This window comes from Carassius gibelio, chromosome B23 (assembly GCF_023724105.1).
Source record: "Carassius gibelio isolate Cgi1373 ecotype wild population from Czech Republic chromosome B23, carGib1.2-hapl.c, whole genome shotgun sequence".
Lineage (NCBI taxonomy): Eukaryota > Metazoa > Chordata > Actinopteri > Cypriniformes > Cyprinidae > Carassius > Carassius gibelio.
Window position 1 is genome coordinate 26019391 of NC_068418.1, and position 20076 is coordinate 26039466.

The 20076-nt window shown below is 38.4% G+C and overlaps 1 protein-coding gene across 3 annotated transcripts in view; it reads left to right on the plus strand.

Annotated features, from left to right (window-relative positions):
• Positions 1 to 19824, plus strand: part of LOC128011547 (rho GTPase-activating protein SYDE2) — a 36978-nt gene extending 17154 nt beyond the window's left edge. For all 3 annotated transcript variants that reach the window (XM_052594055.1, XM_052594056.1, XM_052594057.1), the window contains 5 exons: positions 2814 to 3949; positions 9607 to 9733; positions 12570 to 12751; positions 12843 to 13074; positions 15791 to 19824. In XM_052594055.1, coding sequence (XP_052450015.1) covers positions 2814 to 3949; positions 9607 to 9733; positions 12570 to 12751; positions 12843 to 13074; positions 15791 to 16449 — 2336 coding nt within the window. In that variant the 3' untranslated portion in view covers positions 16450 to 19824. The remainder of the gene's footprint in view (positions 1 to 2813; positions 3950 to 9606; positions 9734 to 12569; positions 12752 to 12842; positions 13075 to 15790) is intronic.
• Positions 19825 to 20076: the final 252 nt, after the last annotated feature.

The following is a 20076-nucleotide window of genomic DNA, read 5'->3' on the forward strand; positions in this document are numbered from 1 at the left end:
TTCTCTGTCACTAATGGCACAAGGTGTGTGTGTGTGTGTGTGTGTGGCAGATAAGGCTGTGAAATGTCTTCTGACACTCTATAATTAGTGTGACTAGTGACCAGATTGGCCCACTCACCACCTGTCGCAATTAAACATGTATAATAAACACACACACAGTCAGTCAGTGTTATCAACAAAATCAAATTCTGCAACTTACAGTATGTTAATGGAAATTATATATATATATATTTATATATTAATGATATAAACCCTTTAAATAAATCTAGTGTTTTGATTAGAGATGCTGTATTCTGAGTGGACGAGAGCAGGGGTGTGTGTGTGTGTGTGTGTGTGTGTGTGTGTGTGTGTGTTTTGGAATGCAACCTTGCCTCCTAATCTGGGCCCCTGAGACTCTGTGTGTGTGTGTGTGTGTGTGTGTGTGTGTGCGTGCGTGTGTGTGTGTGTGTGGTGTCACATTCACATCTAGGTTTTCAGTTGCGTGTAGGGATTTATGCTGTTAAATTAGTTGGGTATGCATGAAAAGTTAAAAACTATAATTGCGTTAATTAATCAGGATTGTTTATTGCGCTATGCATACACTGAACGTTTAGAATTTTTAACAAAATTTTAATTCTCTTACGCTACATTTATTTGCTCAAAAATACAGTAAAAACATTGTGAAATATTACAGTTTAAAATAGTTGTTTTCTATGTGATTAACGTTTATATTTTAAAATGTATTTTATTGGTGTGATGCGCAGCTGAATTTTCAGCATCATTATTCTGGTCTTCAGTATTAAACAATCCTTCAGAAATCATTCTAATATGCACATTTGTGCACAATAAATATTTTCAATTATTATCGTTGTTATAAACCGTTGCTCTGGCGAATATTTAAAATTTTCTAAAATTACTTCTTGTAATAAATCAAATTAGCTTTCAGATCTTATTCACGCTTTGCGTTCAGTTTGTGTGAACTATTTGTATATTTACTTGTATATAATACTTGTACGTAGACTCTAAGCACCGAATTTATGATTGTAGTTTAGGTTAGGGAAATCGAAACGGACACAGAGACACGGGATGCTATTTGCTCTGTTGTGGAGAATATTCCCGGGATTTGCCAACTGAAGCTCAGACAAGAAGATTATTTGTTTCACATTTTAAATGGAGGTGAAGTTGTAGTCCTACTCCCGAGTCCCGACAAGTTTTGGGAAAAGTAAAATTTATCAATTGTTACCGATCGTTAGCGAGAAACTGGGGAGGACAAAGTCCAGCAAGGCGATAATTGTGATTGTGAACTGCCATGTTCACTCCGGTATTCCGCTCGATGGTTTTGTTTCCGCATCATTCCTGTAATTTCAGTGGAAGTTCGAGGGGAATAACACACGTCATAACCAAACGTTATCTGATTGGCTTAAGGGTAACCAATGATTTCAAAGCTTGTGGAAAGTGATATTGTTGGTTAACATTATTTTCCCCGCCCACATGGCCTTGGTGACATCAGCAGAATGGAATGTCGTTGAAAAAAAAAGTTGAAAAAATAATATTCTTCACCATAACATGCATTGATAAACAACAAACTAGGTATAGTTAAGCCTTTGTGCAAATGGATTCAGTGAACCTTTCCGTCGACCTGTTTTATGACTAAATAATAAAAAAATCTTTATATTTAAGTGAACTGTCCTTTTAAAAAGACACACAAACTTTCCAAAGTGTGAACCTCTGCTCCATCTCCTCCACATCGATCTTTCTCAAAACAGTCTTTCTCTTTCTCCTTGCCTCCCTCTTTTTTTTGGTCTCTTCACACTGGCATGTCTCTCGCTCTCTCTCTTTAACAGAATCGGGTCTTTGTTTTATCTAGGCGGGTAAGTACCAGATCAAACGGCGGGTGTTGAAGGAGGCCCTGAACTGTGGCAACAGAGCCGCTGTTGTAGTAAAGCAGATGAACGTGCCATGTGATGAGAGAGAGAAAGAGAGGGCGAGGTTGAGGAAGGAGACTGATCTGGGTTGCATGTTCAAGAAATCTGATTTGTCGGCCACTGCATAATAACTGTGGTAGCACACTGCGGAGATAACTGCCTCCCAGGTCCAGAAGTCTCTCGTAAAAGGAAATCTCTACTAATCGAGAGAGCGAGAGCAAATTACGCTGAGACTGATGGAGCGTTTTAACCACAACGCTCTTGGCCAATGGAAGGTCTGGTTTATCGCTCCGCTCTGGAATGTTACACAGATGTTCTTAGTTTTTGATGTGTGTGACTGAGCTGGAAAGGGACTTTTTGGGATATATGTAGTTATTATGGCATGTATGTGCATAGAGCAAAGGGGAATCCTGTGGACTAAACAGGAGCGAACAGGCCAAAGGCAATAGGAAAGAATTATGGATAATGGGTGAAATTGACTAGTTACTAGGGTTGTTTTGAGCATGCAACAAGAGATTTGGTTAGGTAAAGGAATAAATAATTAAATGTTTTTGAAGAACTGAAGATATAAGAAGTGTTGAACTGTCACACCTTGGACATACGTTTACGATTTTATATGACATTTTTTAAGTCCTTAAAGCACTCTTGTTTCTAAATATTCCAGCAATTAAGTACCTTGCTTTGAATATTCCAAATCACTGTTACCTTTTGGAAAGAATTTGGCTTTAAAGCATTTAAGCATCTATCAACAACTCCAACCTTAATTTGGAATTTAATAATCTTGTGGTATAAGATACACTTGAAACATGTACCCACAAATGGTATTGAGTTCATCTAAGGATCGGCTAAGACCTGGGGGTCAATGACTTGGTCAATCTACTAATTAAACCCTCCGCTTTTATTCCACAGATCCTTCAGAGCAGTCCACTGGTGGACTTTCTCCCCCTTCGAGTCCCAACCCAGCTAAAAGGAGCACTACTATCAACTGGTCTTTTCCTGATAAAATCAAGTCACCACGGACTGTCCGAAAACTCTCTATGAAGATGAAGAAGCTGCCTGATCTGAGTCGGAAGCTTAGTGTTAAAGGGAACTCATCTAGCAATGTGGTTATCAGCAACAGCCAATCAGAACCCAGAGCTCACTTACCAAGAACCAATGGGATGGCAGAGCTGAGCCAGTCCCAGTCCAGACTGTCCCCAGCAGGAGTGACGACTGCATTGGCAAGCGGTAATGTGATTTGGTGGTACCATTTGGACAGCAGTGTTTCTACGCAGCACAACTTCGATAAGAGGAGGAGCAATAGTGGCGGCGTTCCCAAATCGGCCAGTAAGGGAGGTTACTTAAGTGATGGAGACTCACCCGAACTTGTCGCCAAGTCAGGAAAGCATGGAAACTCAGAAAGAAAGAATGGTAAAGCCCGGGACAGGGATCCTAATGGGAATGGCGGAAGTCTGAGGTTCCCTGGCACAGAGCTGGATATCGACGCCTTCCGTTCATATAGTTTCTCGGAGCAGCCAAAGTGCCTAACGTTTATCTCTGGACTAATGAGTCTGCACTTCTATGGCGCAGAGGACCTGAAGCCACCGCGGGTTGATTCCCGCGACGTCTACTGCGCCATCCAGGTGGACTCTGTCAACAAAGCTCGTACAGCCTTGCTGACCTGTCGGACAGCCTTCCTGGGCATGGACCACACCTTCAACATTGAGTTGGAGAATGCTCAGCACCTCAAACTTGTTGTTTTCAGTTGGGAGTCCACACCACGAAGGAACCGGGTATGCTGCCATGGGACTGTGGTTCTCCCGGCTTTGTTTCGTGTGAGTAAGACGCATCAGCTTGCGGTCCGACTGGAACCACGTGGAATGATGTACGTGAAGCTGAGCCTCATGGAGCAGAGGCAGAACTCTCTCGATGGCCAGGAGGGGGATCACGAAATGCAGGTGTTTGGCATAGAGGCTCGGCACGTGGTGGAACGGGAAGCTTCTGGATTAATGGTTCCACTGCTCATCGAGAAATGCATCTCTGAGATCGAGAGGAGGGGTTGTCAGGTGAGTAAGTAGAGCAGATCTTTATGGTTCTTTAACCTGCATGCTGTTCCAGACTTAATCTCCCATTTAAGGTGAAGTGTGCAATTCTTATGATGCCAAAGTACTTCTATGCAAGTTTGATCTGCAACTATATGTAAGCCATTGGCAAGTGAATACACCCTTAGAGTTTGAGAAATTTACTTTCTGAAGATTTTCACGCTGATTCACCTTCAAAAGAGTCCTAAGCTCCTTTCACACTGAGTTTCCGGATAATACACGGGTAATTTATCCTGCCCGTTGTTCCTGGATCATTCGATTTTGGTTCATTCACACAACCAGTGATTTCCTGGAATCTGTGCATGCGTTCACACACGATCCGTAAAGATCCCGTAATGACATGTGACTTCAGGATGTGATGTGTAATATATGATTCGAAAACGCTAGTTGCGTTAATTCTTACTTTAGCAGACAAACGATCTCAGCTTTACCGCAGATAGTGATGAACTACCTGAACTCTGCTTCATTACAGTTTGCACATATTTTTTCCGTTGCAAACGTATGTCTGCCTTCAAAACACCTGGTAAAAGAGTCACACGATAACCATGACACAACCTTTACGGCATTGGTTCTGGCTTTTGTTCACACAGAACCAAAGGTTACTAGGTCCCAACCTGGGATCGATCTCGGAATCAAATTCGGGATGTGTTTGCGTTCACACAGAAGGCAATCATGCAATTTACTGTCAATTTCCCGGGACCAACATGCATAGTGAAAGGGGCTCTAGAAGAGTTTGAGATGGGACTAGAAAGAGCAGTAAGAACGTTTGAGAAACTTGATTGGTATTTTGCAGTTGTAATTGGTCCTACTACTAGTTGCACAGAAATTATGCATTTAGCCTCAAACTGTATCCGCATGGCTACATTCAGACTGCAAGCCCAAATACAATTTATACTCATATGCAAGCAGTGTGTACAGCACAAACAACGTGGAATCTGATTTTTCCAGTTCAGGTTTGGGCCACTTCAATATGTAACCTTAAATCCAATGTTTTTCAATGTGACCTCACTCTTCTTGGTACTTTTTATGTCACTTTGGATGAAGGGAGTGGTGTGCATAAGTATTATGAAGACAACTCTCTACATGCAAAACTTTCTCCTCATCCTTGTCTGGCTTCCATGCCACATCAAAATAAATTTGTGTAAATGCTGACTTCAGAGGCTTCCAGGTTTTCCTCTTTTGTGCATGTGGGTCATTTCAGGACCGTTACCAATTTACACTTAAATCTGATGTTGGCCACATTTACAAAATATTGTGAGTAGTCAGATCTGAGCAATAAATCAAAACTGAGCACCAAGGCTTGGAGTGTGAACGTAGCCCGTGAGTATCTTCTGTCATTCGTTAGGCTTTGGTTAAAGTGAGCTCGCCATCCGTTCTAAAGTCCTTGTCCATGGACATTACACACTCACACAAACAAGCTTAGCAAGGCCTCTCGGTGGTTTGTGTGCACAGGCATATTGCCAAAATCCTAGCCATTCATCTCCGTTATACACACACACACACACACACACAATCTGTCTCTGTTACAGTGTCACCCAGAGTTTAATGCTGCTCTTGACCATTCATCCCACCAAGTGTGTCTGCCGTCAACCCACAAAACACTTCTTATTGCTGTCCTCAGATCAGATTTACCCCTGCAGCTCAATACTCACACATGGCAGATCTGATTCTAGATCAGTTGAGACCTTCAGCCCCTATCGGTGTAAAAAAACAAACTAAAAAGCTTGTAGGTCCTTTGGAAAGGCTTTAAAGTTCTGCTTGGATCATGAATGTGTTTCTCTCAGGCTGTTTTTACCTCCGCTGACCCCTTCGTGGACTGTTGTCAGCCTCTGAATGATAAATCTGCAGCTCAAGCCCATATATCTGATGCTTATATCTACAAATACAATTTAGCAGTGTTTTACTTATTCATGCACTGCTCCCAAGTTGCATTGCAAGGTCATGTGGCGACAGTGTAACATGCTATTTCACATATTTTAAGTTAGTATGCAGTACGTATTAAATACAGTGCAGCTTTCTATATTTAAAAGTCCTTAGTCAATAAGATAGTTCAAGTATTCATGCAATGCAGTGAGCTCATGTGACAAGTACAGCATACTGACTATTGCATGTATCATACAGACAGTTTTTAAACATTTTCCTCATTTTTATTTATGCATGTGTTTGTATTTTTATGCATTCATGCAGTACGTTATTGCATTTATGAATTTATGTATGCATTGTTTATGCATTAATGCATTGGTGTATTTTTGCTATTATTTATGCATAAATAGTCACAAGTGCAGCATACTCAATTCCTCATTTTTATTTATTCATGCATTTATGCTTTTCCTTTTTTTAAAGTATATGATACATAATGTGCAGTATGTAAGTGTTCCAAACAAACTACACTACTGAAACTAACATTTTTCAGAAGCACTAGTTTGTGGTATTCAATGTACCAGAGATGCACAAATGTGCAATTATTGTATTTATTTTTGAGATGATAATTGGATGCTTCTTGCCAATGTAAATATTCTTGGTCATGTGACAGCGACATAACACACTGCTGTTTAAGACAGTAATTATGTACTGTGTACTGCAGTATATACTGTGGAATTTGCATTTGCAGTAGCCTAGTGATTGTTTTATGTTGTTATGCATTCAGTTCACCGAATTAGTATTTCTCTAGTGTTCTTGAAATAAGTGAACTTGGTTTAAGGTCAGAGCTTCGCTACTGCAGTCAGTATAGTTTGTCTTAAGAAAGCACGATATACAAAGCTCAGGAAAGCTAAAGGAATGTTTCTTCTGAACTATGGCCGCAGGAAAACCACCAACCTGGATGGGTAAATGATTAGCCGTGTGCCGTGAGGGTTTTTCCACAGCCCTTCTTGTCTGTTTAAAGGAATAGTTCACCTAAAATACTTTACCTCTGTGCGCGTCAACGTTTCGAGTCATGAGAGTCATCTTGATCTGTTATTTTTACAAATTAGCCTGTGACCTCTAAGGTTTGACCTACTGAAGTGCAGCTCCGGAAGCCAAGCGTTGAGTCTGTGTGGAGACGTTTGGCTTGTGCCCAAATGAAAAATTCCTCTCTGGGTTTAATGCATGTCACGTTAGCGGCAGCCTGGAATCTGTGGTCACATGCACAGTTACAGGCGAAGCTAAAACTGAAGACCGACCCCGAAACAGGATGTGTTCTTTACTAGGGGGAAGACAGGAGGAAGGTTTTAGTGGATTCAGGAAACTCTTTATCTGTTTTTAACAAGACTGTGGTCAAGCTATTATTTACTCTGGGTGACATTTTTACTCACACACACACACACGCCACTGGTCTGAACCAAGCTGCTGTTCCACATTGCAGGGAATTTCTTCTGTTTATTAGAGCCTGTGCTACTAAATCTTTGCAGAATGGGCTAGGCTGTGTTTAAGATAAAAAAAACACTAGCTTACTACTTACTAAACTGTGTGCATATATATTGTATATTAAATACTAACATTTTGCATTTAGGCATTTTTGCATTTATTTATGCATGTATGCATTTAGGCATTTTTGCATTTATTTATGCATGTATGCATTTAGCCATTTTTGCATTTAGCCATTTTTGCATTTATTTATGCATTTAGGCATTTATGCATTTGTGCATTTGCTTATTTTGCCTTTATGCATTTATATATGCATTTATGCACTGATTATTATTTGTTATTATTATTATAAAAACATTTTGTTATATTGTATAGATACTCAGGCTCATTCATCAAGTTGAGCAGAATGCATTGTGGCATACAGTATTTGACAGTGTTTTTTGTTGTATACTGCACATTTTGACAGAAGTCAATGCAGCAACTCAAGTGGACAGTGACATATGACCCACATGAAAAAATTGTAACAAATCTCATTTATTTGAGATTATTTAGCATGCAGTTTAGTATGCATTAGTTTAGTATGCATCAGTGTAGTATGCATTCGGAGTGCTGAATCTGATTGGCTCCCTCTGTTCTTAACTCCGCCCTCAGCGGGTGGCAGAAGTCCTCTCTGAATGAATGTGTTGTGTGTGTGCAGGTTTGTGCTGCAGTTGTTTGTCAGACTCTGTGTTATTGAGCAGGATTCAGGTGTGAGCTGGTCCGGATCCAAGCCCGTTAAGACTCCGGATATTTCCTTACCTGCAGTCTTTCCGACAGCCAACAGGAAATGTTCTTTAAGGATTGGATAATAAGGAGATGTGCTTCTACGTGCAAGCTGTCACACTCTTACATCTTGTGCAACAAAGAAGAGGCTTAAGTTAAATACCTTAGCTCACCTAAACCTGTCTTGTATTGGTCCTGCTCTAAAATTGATATATTGATGGAGATTCAAAACATTTTTGATCACTTTCATTCATCCTTCATCATTCATTCACCAAGGCCCACATTTCACTTTTTCTCAATTGCGAGAGATATATATGAGATATTTTAGCAAACATTTCCATCTGTATTATGCATGACTTTTTTTAAAACACACACACACACACACACACACATATATATATATATATATATAGTACATAAGTAATGTATTGATTAATAATTATTATTAATATGTTTTCATAGAAAAATGCAACATACAGATATAAACGTGTTAAAATGGTATCTCAATAATAATAATAATAATAATAATACTTTTGCAGATGAATAAATGTATATCTAAAAAAACAATAAAGATAATTATTAATCGTTGTTATTACTAATTAATTGATTATGATGATTATGCTTATTTTGTTTTAATAGTTAATTTAATTTTTTTAAGTATTATTATTATTATTGTATTATTACTGTTGTATTTGAACAAACATGAAACAAACTGATAAAAATGTGAAAAATTTCTACAAAATAATAAAATTATGAACGAATGTATAATTACATAAAATAATTAAATCAAATGTTGTTATGATGATGATGATGATTTTTTAGTATTATGTTTGATGATGATTATAATTATTAATAATTATTAAATGCAACCTCCAGATGTACATACAAAACGTCTGCTAAAGTTTCTCAATAATAATAATGCCCAGAAATTAACAATTGTTAAATCAAATGTAATTTTTTGGTTAGGGCACATTATTTTGCACTTTATAAAAAAAAAAAATATCTTTCCTGCACTCAGTTACAGTTAGGGTGTGTGCTAACATAGGAATAAAGCGCTCGAGGAGGATCTTGATCAAATGAGGAGTTTACTGAAAACCGAAGGAGAATAACAGACAATATACAACACATTAACATCAATATCTTAACTTACAATACAATAATCACGGACGATGAAGAACTGAACAGACAGGGTATTTGAGAACACAGAAGGTAATCAGGGAACTGGAGACAGGTGGGGAATAATCAATTAACAAAACTAGAACAGGAAGACCAAATAAGGAAACAAAGTTCACAAACGTAACACTCTCCATCTCTATGTGTGTGTGTGTGTGTGTGTGTGTTTGTGTGTGTGTGTGTGTGTGTGTGTGTGTGTGTGGCCGCGCACATTTTTTTACTAACCATATACAATTAGAGATGTTTCTTCCTAATTACTACAGTGGTGATGTTGGTGTCAGCTTGTTGTTGTGAGGTCCTCTGAAAGTTGTATAATGTGTGTGTGTGTGTGTGATTGACAGGTGGTGGGTCTGTATCGTCTGTGTGGTTCAGCTGCGGTGAAGAAGGAGCTGCGGGAGGCGTTTGAGCGGGACAGTCACGCCGTCGAGCTCTCGGAAAACAACTACCCAGATATCAACGTCATTACAGGTACTGCATATCAGCACACACACACACACACACACACACACATTTACTGAGATTTACACTCCATTAACACCATTTACCTTGAAGCCTAGTTTGACAGTATTAAGAAATGTGAATTCACCACATTTCTAAATTGTGTGTGTGTGTGTGTGTGTGTGTGTGAGTTTGTGAGTCTTGACTGTGTCATAAGGTCTTTGTGGATGAGATTAACCAGAGGTCAGAGGTCAGCAGAAAGCTTGCAAAACACAGACAGTAACAAGGCCAGCAGCTTCTTTGTGTTCGGCTCTACGAGCGTCACAAAACACACACACACACGCGCGCGCACACACACACACAGACACACAGAAGGAACCGAGTCCAATGTTCATGTGTAAGATTTGGCGGGAAACTGTGGTCATTGTTGTCATGTTTCATTTTTTTATGATTTCTGAAGATCATGTGACACTGAAGACTGGAGGAATGATGCTGAAAATACAGATTTAATCACAGAAATAAATTACACTTTAACACAGATTCAAACAGAAAACAGCTGGTTTAAATACTAATAATATTTCAGAATATTTTCAGAAGTAAAGGCAGCCTCGGTGAGATAAAGCATTGTGCTTCACAGTTGGATGAAGTGCAGCTGTATGTATTTAATCTCAGTTGTGTGTTAAACACACCAAAGCTTCTGTGTCATATTTCACAGTGTGTGTGTGTGTGTGTGTGTGTGTTAGAGGTTGATGCCCGCTGTGTAATGTTGTATGAGCAGGTGGTGTTTATTTGCCTTTTAAAACAACATGCGGCTCAAAGTCCCATCATGCACCTGGCCACCAGCCAACCAATCAGCTTCTGTTTTTGCCACTGTATCTGTTAAACAATAAATAAATGACCAGTGTTATAATTAGCTATTCTTCATCTACCACTATATATCCACACACAGACACACACACACACACACACACACACATATATATATATATATATATATATATTCTTGAGAATTGAAGTCCATCAGTTCTGTTATTGATATGTTGTTCCCTTCCCCCATCCACTGTGTGTGTGTGTGTGTGTGTGTGTCACATATACTTCCTAGGTCAAAGGTCACGTCTGCCTGAACTAGCGCTTCTGTTTACAGTCTGTTAATTGGCCTGTGAAAAACTGTCTTTTGTCTGTGATAATACCTCTGTTTATTATTTGAGGTGTTTTAATGTTTTTTAATGAGGCACGAAGGCTGCATTTATTTGATCAAAGATACTGTAGAAATATTTTAATGATTTAAAACAGCTGTTTTCTGTGTGAATCTGTGTTAAAGTGTAATTTATTTCTGCGATCAAAGCTGTATTTTCAGCATCATTCCTCCAGTCTTCAGTGTCACATGATCTTCAGAAATCATCAAAACATTTCTGGTTATTATCAGTGTTGAAAACATTTGTACAGCACAATATTTCAGGTGGGAATTCTGCGTCTGGATCCGTTCGCTCTCTCTTTGTTCCCAACCTCAACATTCCGGGCCAAATTCCAACACTTCCACAAAAACACAACAATAGCGCTTCCTCTGATCCCAGGCCTGTAGAGCGGGAATGAATCCAGCCAATCAGAGCCCTGGAGAAACGGCTCCAGTTTATATTTCCTACAGGATTGTTGTCTGATTTAAAGTGACATTTCTGCTAAACGAGAAGTACATTTAATAGACTTCCAGAAGATTAAAACACAAAACATTGGTCTGTTCTATTGAGCGGCCTGATATATAAACAACAGGCTCGACCAATGGTGTGAGTCTGGGGGCGGGGCTACCTGCTTGACTGACCAATAGCAGCCTGTCACTACCTCACACCTCATAACACATCTTCCCAACAGCAGATAAATGAAAGTTCATCAGTTTATAACAGTGATGTTCAGTCTTTTAGATGCTACAGAACCCTACTAGTCTATAGTTTCCTGTGTAAAGACCTAACTCATACTGTGAAACTTATACTTATATAATAAACATCAAAATAGTTACATTTATTATATTAGATTCATTTTTTTTCTGTGCATTATTATAGTACTAGTATACTAACAATAAATAATACCTCCTTTTTAGATGCATTGTTAATTATTTATTTATTTATATTATTGTTTTACATTTGTTATTTGCTTATTTTAATATTAATAACAATTTACATGTATTTATTTTATGAAGCGTGTCATTTTTTGTGTTTTATTTACAAAGCTTATTTTAATCTTTTTATTTAAATCTAGTATATATTTGTCTTATTTTCATTTATTTATTTTTACATTGGTCTATATTAACATGCATTTATTTATGTTTTAATTAGTTAATTTATATTCTGCTTTAGAAGTATTTAAAATTAATTAGTTTAGTAATTTTAATAATTGTTATTAGTGTTATTATTAGTATATATATATATATATATATATATATATATATATATATATATATATATATATATATATATTATATATATTCCTATTAGCATTTTTATTATTTCTTTTATTATATTTTCCCTTAAATTTGTTATTTTGCACTTATTTATATTACAGTTTTACTTTAATCTATATTTATCTATTTAGTATATTTTATTTATTTAAATCCATTCTTTGCTTATTTTAACTTTTTTTGTGTTTATTTTTAATGCACTTTTATTTTGTGTCATTTTATATTTACTTATTTTAATACATTTAGAATTTCTTCATTTGTAATACATTTTTTTTTTATTATTATTTTATTCTCATTTATTTATTTATAAATAATTCTTTTTCATGACGTCTGTCGCTTTACAAAGTTATCCGAACAGCAGCACAGATATAAAAGAGCCATAAGACACATAAACCCAGTGTGTTTGTCTCTCTGCAGGCGTGATGAAGGACTACCTCCGAGAGCTTCCTCATCCTCTCATCTCGAAGCCTCTCTACGAGTCTGTTCTGGACTCGATGGCCAAGAGGCCGCTGCAGATGGGAAGCGGCGTCTGTGAGAACGACCCGGCAGACTCGGATCACGCCGTCAGTTTGCTGGAGATCCTGCCGGATGTTGAGAAGGTACGGGACGGTTCTGGAGGGAAGAGGTTTCTCGTCCGTTGTCCTGTTTCTGATTTCTCACGTGTGTGTGTGTGTGTGTGTTTGTGCTCAGACGACCCTTCGGAAGCTTCTGGATCACCTGAAGCGCGTGGCGTCCCATCACGAGGTCAATAAGATGACCTGTCAGAACCTGGCGGTGTGTTTCGGGCCGGTTCTGCTCAGCCAGAGACAGGAGGCGTCTTCTCACGGGAACCGGGTCTTCATCGACTCCGAGGAGCTCGCAAGCGCTCTACACTTCAAGAAACACATCGAGGTCCTTCATTACCTGCTCCAGCTCTGGCCAGGTGAGACATGCACCATTTCACTAGAGTTTAACCATTTAGCAGACCCTTTACCCAAAGCCACTTACAAATGAGGAACATAGAAGCAATCAGAACCAACAGAAGAGCAATAAAATACAAGCTATTTCAAGTCTCAGTGTATGTATATATATATATATATTAAACACAAAAAAACAAACAAACAGACATTCGTTTCAGACAAGTGTCTCTTTCTCCTGTGAAAGGCAAAAGGAGATATAATTTCTAACATTTATTTTTGTTTTTCTGGAAAAATATGAGTTATAAGTTTTAGCCATGAAAATAATAGTATTGTAATTTTACTGTTTTTTTTTTGTTTGTTTTTTGTTTTTTTACAGTACAATACAATTAGTTTTTTTTGTTTAAATCAGATAATCAATTATTTGTGTGTGTGTGTGTGTGTGTATATATATATATAATATGCACAATATAATAAAAAAGATTATTGTTGTTATAATAAATACTATTTTTACTGTAAAATAGCATTGTAAAAAAGTAGTTTATTTAAAAAAAATGTAGAAAAATGATTAATATTATAGCGACTTAATGTTGATTACTATGTCAATAAAATAAAATAATTATGCTCTCAATAATAATAATACTTTAGTATTATTTTTGTTGTTGTTGTTGTTGTACTATATAATGTAATACAAAATAATGCTTTACAAAAAAAATGGTATTATTGCTATAATAATATATTCTTTATACATTTGTTTAATTTTGAAAATGTATTAGAATAAAATTATTTATAAAAAAAATATTATTATTATAAAAAATGTGGATAACAGAAAAATTTGTATCACTTTCAATCCTAATTATTAGGTATTAGTATTTTAATTTTAGTACTATATAATTTAATACTTTTATATTTTTTACAGTATAATATTTCTGTAATAATACATGATTGATTCACTTGTTTAATTTGGATAATTTAATGCAATACAATTATTTATCACAAGTATTATCATTATTACCATTATCATTGAAAACGAGAAATTGCTATTGTATTCCTTTATTCATCTTTTAGTAGTTCCTTTATTACCTTCCTTTACCATTTCGTCCTCAGTAGTGCTAGTAGTATCTGCCTGTTTTTAAATGAAATAATACACTGGGTATTTGCAGCTAGTTTTAGCAAGAGTCCGGACCACACCAGTCTGTATGGTACATTTCTCCAAAACACTCAAAAGAAAGAAAGTCACACGGCTTTAAAACAACACAAGTGTGTCATGTATAGTTGAGTTGTTCCTTGTCTCGGGGTAGTCTCATAAATCTAGTGTTGGGCTTTAATCTCACACTCTTGCTGCCCATCCTGACGCGTCTCGCCACAGGCCGTGGTTTCAGACAGACTTCTGCCCCGCTGTGTGCGTGACTTCCTCCAGCACGCAGGAACAGTACAGTAAACCTCAGTCTGTAATTACGCACATTCCTGTCTTAACCTTCAACTCCGGCCGACCCGCCCGCCTCACCCTCAGAACAATCGGCCCGTTTAGAGGGGCCTCTCGCTGCAAAAGAGCCTCCGTCAGGGGTGGAGAAACTCCCATGAGGCCAGCTGCCCTCGTCCCGCTCTGTCTTTTTGTCTGTTTGTGTGTCAAACTGTGTGTCTCAACATGGGCACATGATATATGGATGCATATTCTATAGTGTCTCTGTGTTTGTTGTTTTCTTGAGGGTATTTTTTGTTAGCGTTTTCATTTTAAATTTCAGAGAGTCTTAAATCTTAAATGTATCTTAATTTATTTAAATCAGTTTAAATATCAAAACTCTGTTTCTAAAGCAGGCCTTTCTAGTTTGAACAGAACTTAGCATTGATTAACTTATGGAAATAACGTCAGGTGATTAACTAAGCTAAGTTAGCGAAGTTAAAATCAGTTTAACAGGAAGTGTGTACATAGAAAGTCTAGACTTAAGCCTGCTTTAACATTCTTTAAGTACTCTTATTATAAAAACAACATAATGCGTTAAGGCTAAGCGCTACAAATCTAATTATATAGTACTTTGTGTATTTATTTGTGCTTGTTTGTTTATTTTACTTGTCCCATCACATGTAGGCCACTGCTAAAGTCCTCAGAGGGTTTAGAAGGCAGACAGGTAAACAGGATTAAATGGGTGTGCTTTGTGTGTCCTCCGCTAGCCCTTCATGACACTAGCTCAATATCTTGCTAGCACGCAGATTTGTTCAAATAGAAGCTAAAAATACTGATAGCTTGCCACCGTTCTGCTGCTTTCCTGCCCTTCAACTGATCTACCAGGTTTACGACTTTTGTGGCAAGTTTGGAGGATTTGTAGGGCCAAGTTCAACAAAGTATTTGAGGTTTAGCCAATTTGGGTTGGTGTCAGTAGTTAGGATCTTTGAGTTGGTTTGGGGTTTTGAGGCATGTATCTAATTTGTTCTGCATGCTTTGAGTTTTTTCATAATCAGGCCACATATATTTTGCCAGATTTGGGGAGTAACTAAAACTACAATATCATATTATATGCATACAAAAATACTACCCTCCTGTACTAGCTTCACAGTATATTAGGATGCTTTTTGTAAGACGCTTAACATTTTCCAATTTGTGTTGCTTAAAACGTGGCCAATATCAAAGTAATTTCCCCAATATTGGTTATTCTATATATACTCTCAGTATCTGAAATGTGTTTTTTTATATATATATATAAGCAAATTGGTAAAGCCATTGCTTGTTGTCTTTTTTTGCAGTTGTGGATGCTCAGAGTAAATCTTCATCTCCGGCTCCTGCCTCGGTGGAGTCACGTCCATCAGTGACGGCCGCCGTAAGGAGGAGGAAAGAGCGTCCACAGGTGCTAAATCTAACTGAGGCGGACATGGCAGGTGTTTTGCGGCCCAGAGCTGGCCGTCTGGACAGTCCCAGTAACCGCTATGCCGGGGACTGGAGCAGATGCCGGGAAACGTACCTCCAACCGAGCTGCCCAGAGGAGGCAGACTATGACGATGTTCCCAATGAAGAACCTCCGAATGCAGGACAGGAGGAACTGGGGGACTTATCAAAGGGTACTGGAGACGTAGTCGACAAACTAGAGTTGCCCGAGTTGGACCAGACAATTGAGAGGATTGAGGAAATGCAGATAGAGGAGGAAGTGGAAGTGAGTGAGGAAGAGAATCCAGTAGTTTTGGACAAGCTACAAGTGGAGGACTCTCTTCCCACAAGCCCTTACGATCAGATCCTCCCAGAGCACCGACCCAAAGAGCACAACTACCAGGCCTACATGAAGATCCAAGAGATCAGCCCAGTCCTAAGCAACAGGGTCAACCTGCGGGACTTGCAGGAGAGCATCGACACTCTAATCGGCAACCTGGAGAGGGAGCTCAACAAGAACAAGCTCAACATAGGGTATTGACTCTTTACAAGGACAGACAAAATATTGTGGTGATTCCCTAGAGACATCAGCGCTATGGTACGTTCTTGCTCCCATGCACACTTGGGATGCTTGTACAAGAAGACATTCCTCACTTCAGATTTGTGTTTTCGTTTGTATCCTGGTCTCCATGTTGTTTTTTCTTCTTATGAGAAGAACTCATTGAACCCTGAGGGGTGCACCAGGTGCCTTCATTGTGTTAAGGTGGTGCTTATGACAGCGAGAGCTTTTTACTTTTAACGGAGGTACAAAATATTACCATGAAAACCAATGCACTTATGGGGCCTGCTGTTAAATGCACGGCCAGTTCAGGTACAGGTGTGAAGCCTTACGGTGGGAGAACTAGGTACTACAGATACATCTCTAAACCAGGGGTACTCAGTCCTTCTCATGGAGATATTGAATTCCCTGCCCTAACCCCAATCCTAAGACCCCGAACCCTACATTAGGGATCTCAAACACAAATTACCTGTTGTGGAGGTGGTGTTAGATTGTTGTTTGAGATACCTGCACCTTACTCTCTAAACGTCTGAATGATATATCCTAACCTTAACCCTATTCTGATCCTTACACCCTAAATAAGGGGTGTCCAGTCCTGCTCCTGGAAAACCAACTTCATCTCCAGCTCTAATTAAACACACTTAATCCAACTAATCAAGTTCTTTGGGTTCACATAAAAACGAGGTAGATCACAAAGAGTGGAACTGAGCACCTCACCCTGAACACTACATTAGGGGTCTTGAATGCAAATTACCTAGTAAAGTGGTATTAGTTGGTAGTTTTGGATCCCTGCACCCTACTCCCTAAAGTTTGAATATTATATCTGAACCCAATCCTAAATCTTACAGCCTAACTAGGAGTGTTTGCTCCTGGAGATCCAGCTTCCTGTAATCTTCAGTTCCAATGCTTTAAACACACTTGAACCAGCTAAACAAGGTCCAGAGATCTGATTAAAGAGAAAGGTAGATCAACAGGAAAAGGACTCAGCAGCCGAAACCCAACCATATGACCATGAACCTCATATCTGTGGTTTCAAATGCAGAGGTTATGTTAGCCAGCAGTTTAAAATTCTTGCAAAGTGCTCCCTAAACTCTGAGTGTTATAGCCTAAATCTAACTTGCACCCTTACCAAAGGTGTTTGTTCCTGCTCCTGGAGATCCATCATACTGTAGTCTTCAGTTCACTCCAATGACGCCAGCTAATTAAGGTCTTGAGCTTTACCTAAAGAGCAAAAGGGTAGATCACCAGGAGTAGGATTAAGTACCCTAACCTCAACCCTATGTCCCTGAACCCTAAATCAGAGATTTCAAATGCAAATGACCTAGTAGGGTGGTGTTAGCCAGCAGTCTGGAATCCCTGCACCCTAAACTTTGTAACTTTTAGCGTAACTTTATCCTAAACCTAAACCCTTTTGGTTTGGTTTGTTCCTGCTCCTGGATATCTGCCTTCGAGTACCTCCAAACTCACTTAAACCAGCCAATCAAGGACTTGGTGTTCACGTAAAGAGGAGGGTGGGTCATCACAAGCAGAACCGAACACCCCAACCCAACAACCCTTAAATCGACATCATCATCTGGTAGTTTGAGATCCCTGCCCCCTATCCTAAATCTTACACCCATAACAGGGGGTTCGTTCCTCCTCCTGGAAATCGAGCTTCTTGTTAGGGAAGGTAGATCAATCAGGAGCAGGATTACGTCCCCTAACCCCAACCCTACAACTTTGAACCCTACATAAGGGCTCTCCAATTCAAATTACCTATTGAACTGGTGTTAGCCAATGTTTTGAGGTCCTTGTTTCCTGCTCCCTATACTTTGAATGTTGTTTACTAACCCTAACCCTATCCTAATCCTAACTATCTAAACAAGGGATGTCCAGTCCTGTTCCTGGAAGGCCAACCTCGGCTCCAGCACTAATCATAGTCTTTAACTACCATCTTTTAACATTCAGGCAAATCTGTTGAAGATAAACTTTGCACGAAGGCGGCTCTCCAAGAGCAGTATCGGACACCCAACACCCTTTCCATTCAGAGAGAGACTAAACGTTGCTGGTCTAGTTGAGGTTGTGGTCGTATGAGATTAAAACGGAAACGGTTTGAGTTGAGTAACTCCCCCCTAAACAAGCTATGGACAGCTGGAAATGAATATGATTGTAGTAAGTAGTAAAATGAATATTTATAAATAGTTAGAACTTTAATGTAAGTTTTTGAGAATCATTTTTTAAAAAGTAACGTAAAATTGCTGACGTTTATTTCGCTTTCGATGGGCGCTCTTTTAAAATATACTGAATGGACATAATTTTACTTAAGATTAAAAATCTAAATCATGGTAATTTAGGTAACTCAGCAGTCCAGGGATACAAACTCATCAGTATTTGACACACACATGTATGTATGTATGAATATAGTCAAAAAACGTATTTTCACTGATGTACAATTCAGTTTGTGCATATTTAAATGTTCGTCAGCTACCTTGTAGTATTTGGCCTGTAGATCAGCCTTAAATAAATATATATATTTTGTCGGATCAATGTAATAATATAACCCACACTCAGAACTGCAAGGGATTCTGGGTATTTTGTGGTCACAAAAGTGCAGGAAATGTGAGCATTGCATGGTCAAAAGCTTTACGGTCAAAAAATTAAGTGTTTCTCAGTGTCTCCTACAGCGGGATGTATTTATGCGTGTAGATAGAGATTATTTTAATTACCGTGAAATTCTGTTTTTTTCCATTTGGCAGCTGCTCGCTTTTATGGCTCGGTTGTAAATTTGCAGGTCTTGTGAAAGAAAGACTGAATCTTTACACGAGCGGTTTGTTTTCTGATTACGCTTCTCGCCTGACAATGCTACAGTCTTTGGTTGAAAATCTAATTTTAAAAGATTTAATAAAGGACTGTTACACAGCAAACAGAAAGCAGAAACCAGTTAAATAATTTGGGTTAAAGGAGATAAACCAATTGTGTTCTCATCAAATCTAGTCGTCTGGAGATTTGTTTCTTCTCAGTAGGGATGGTCACAAATGCATTATGAATAATAATAAATTTAGGATATTAGCTATTCCAGTTGGTAGATTTCAGTATGCATGTTTTTAAATGTGTATTGATGTGAATCTAGTGTGACCACACATTTGGAGTGTTTAATCTGGTTTCTTAAAGTCTGATTTGAGATCAGTTTCCTGATCGTTCAGCAAGAAGGAAACTTGTGAGCTGCTTTGATAAACATTCCCCTGTTTGCCTCCTTTGTCTTCTGCTGCGTTTTTTGTAAAAGTTTGGTTGTGCTTAAATGAACGTACGACTAGAGCAGATATTCTTTGTACTGATATTGAGAAGTATATGATCACATTAAAGTTTATGTTTCATGCATCTCTGATGACTCGACTGTTCTTTTTGATGTCTGGATATATTTAGCTTCCTATTTCTGCAGATGGTCATGTGAATCGAAGGTCAGCGTCGGATACAGTGAGTCACGCTTGTCCACCACGGATTCACGTTTCGTTTCCAAACGTTCCTGTAATTTGTCAGTGGAACATGAGCTGGCGAGCTGACATGTCATGAGACAACTGATGAATCAACAAAAAAAAAAACATCTAATAATACTTGCAGAAGAATATACTT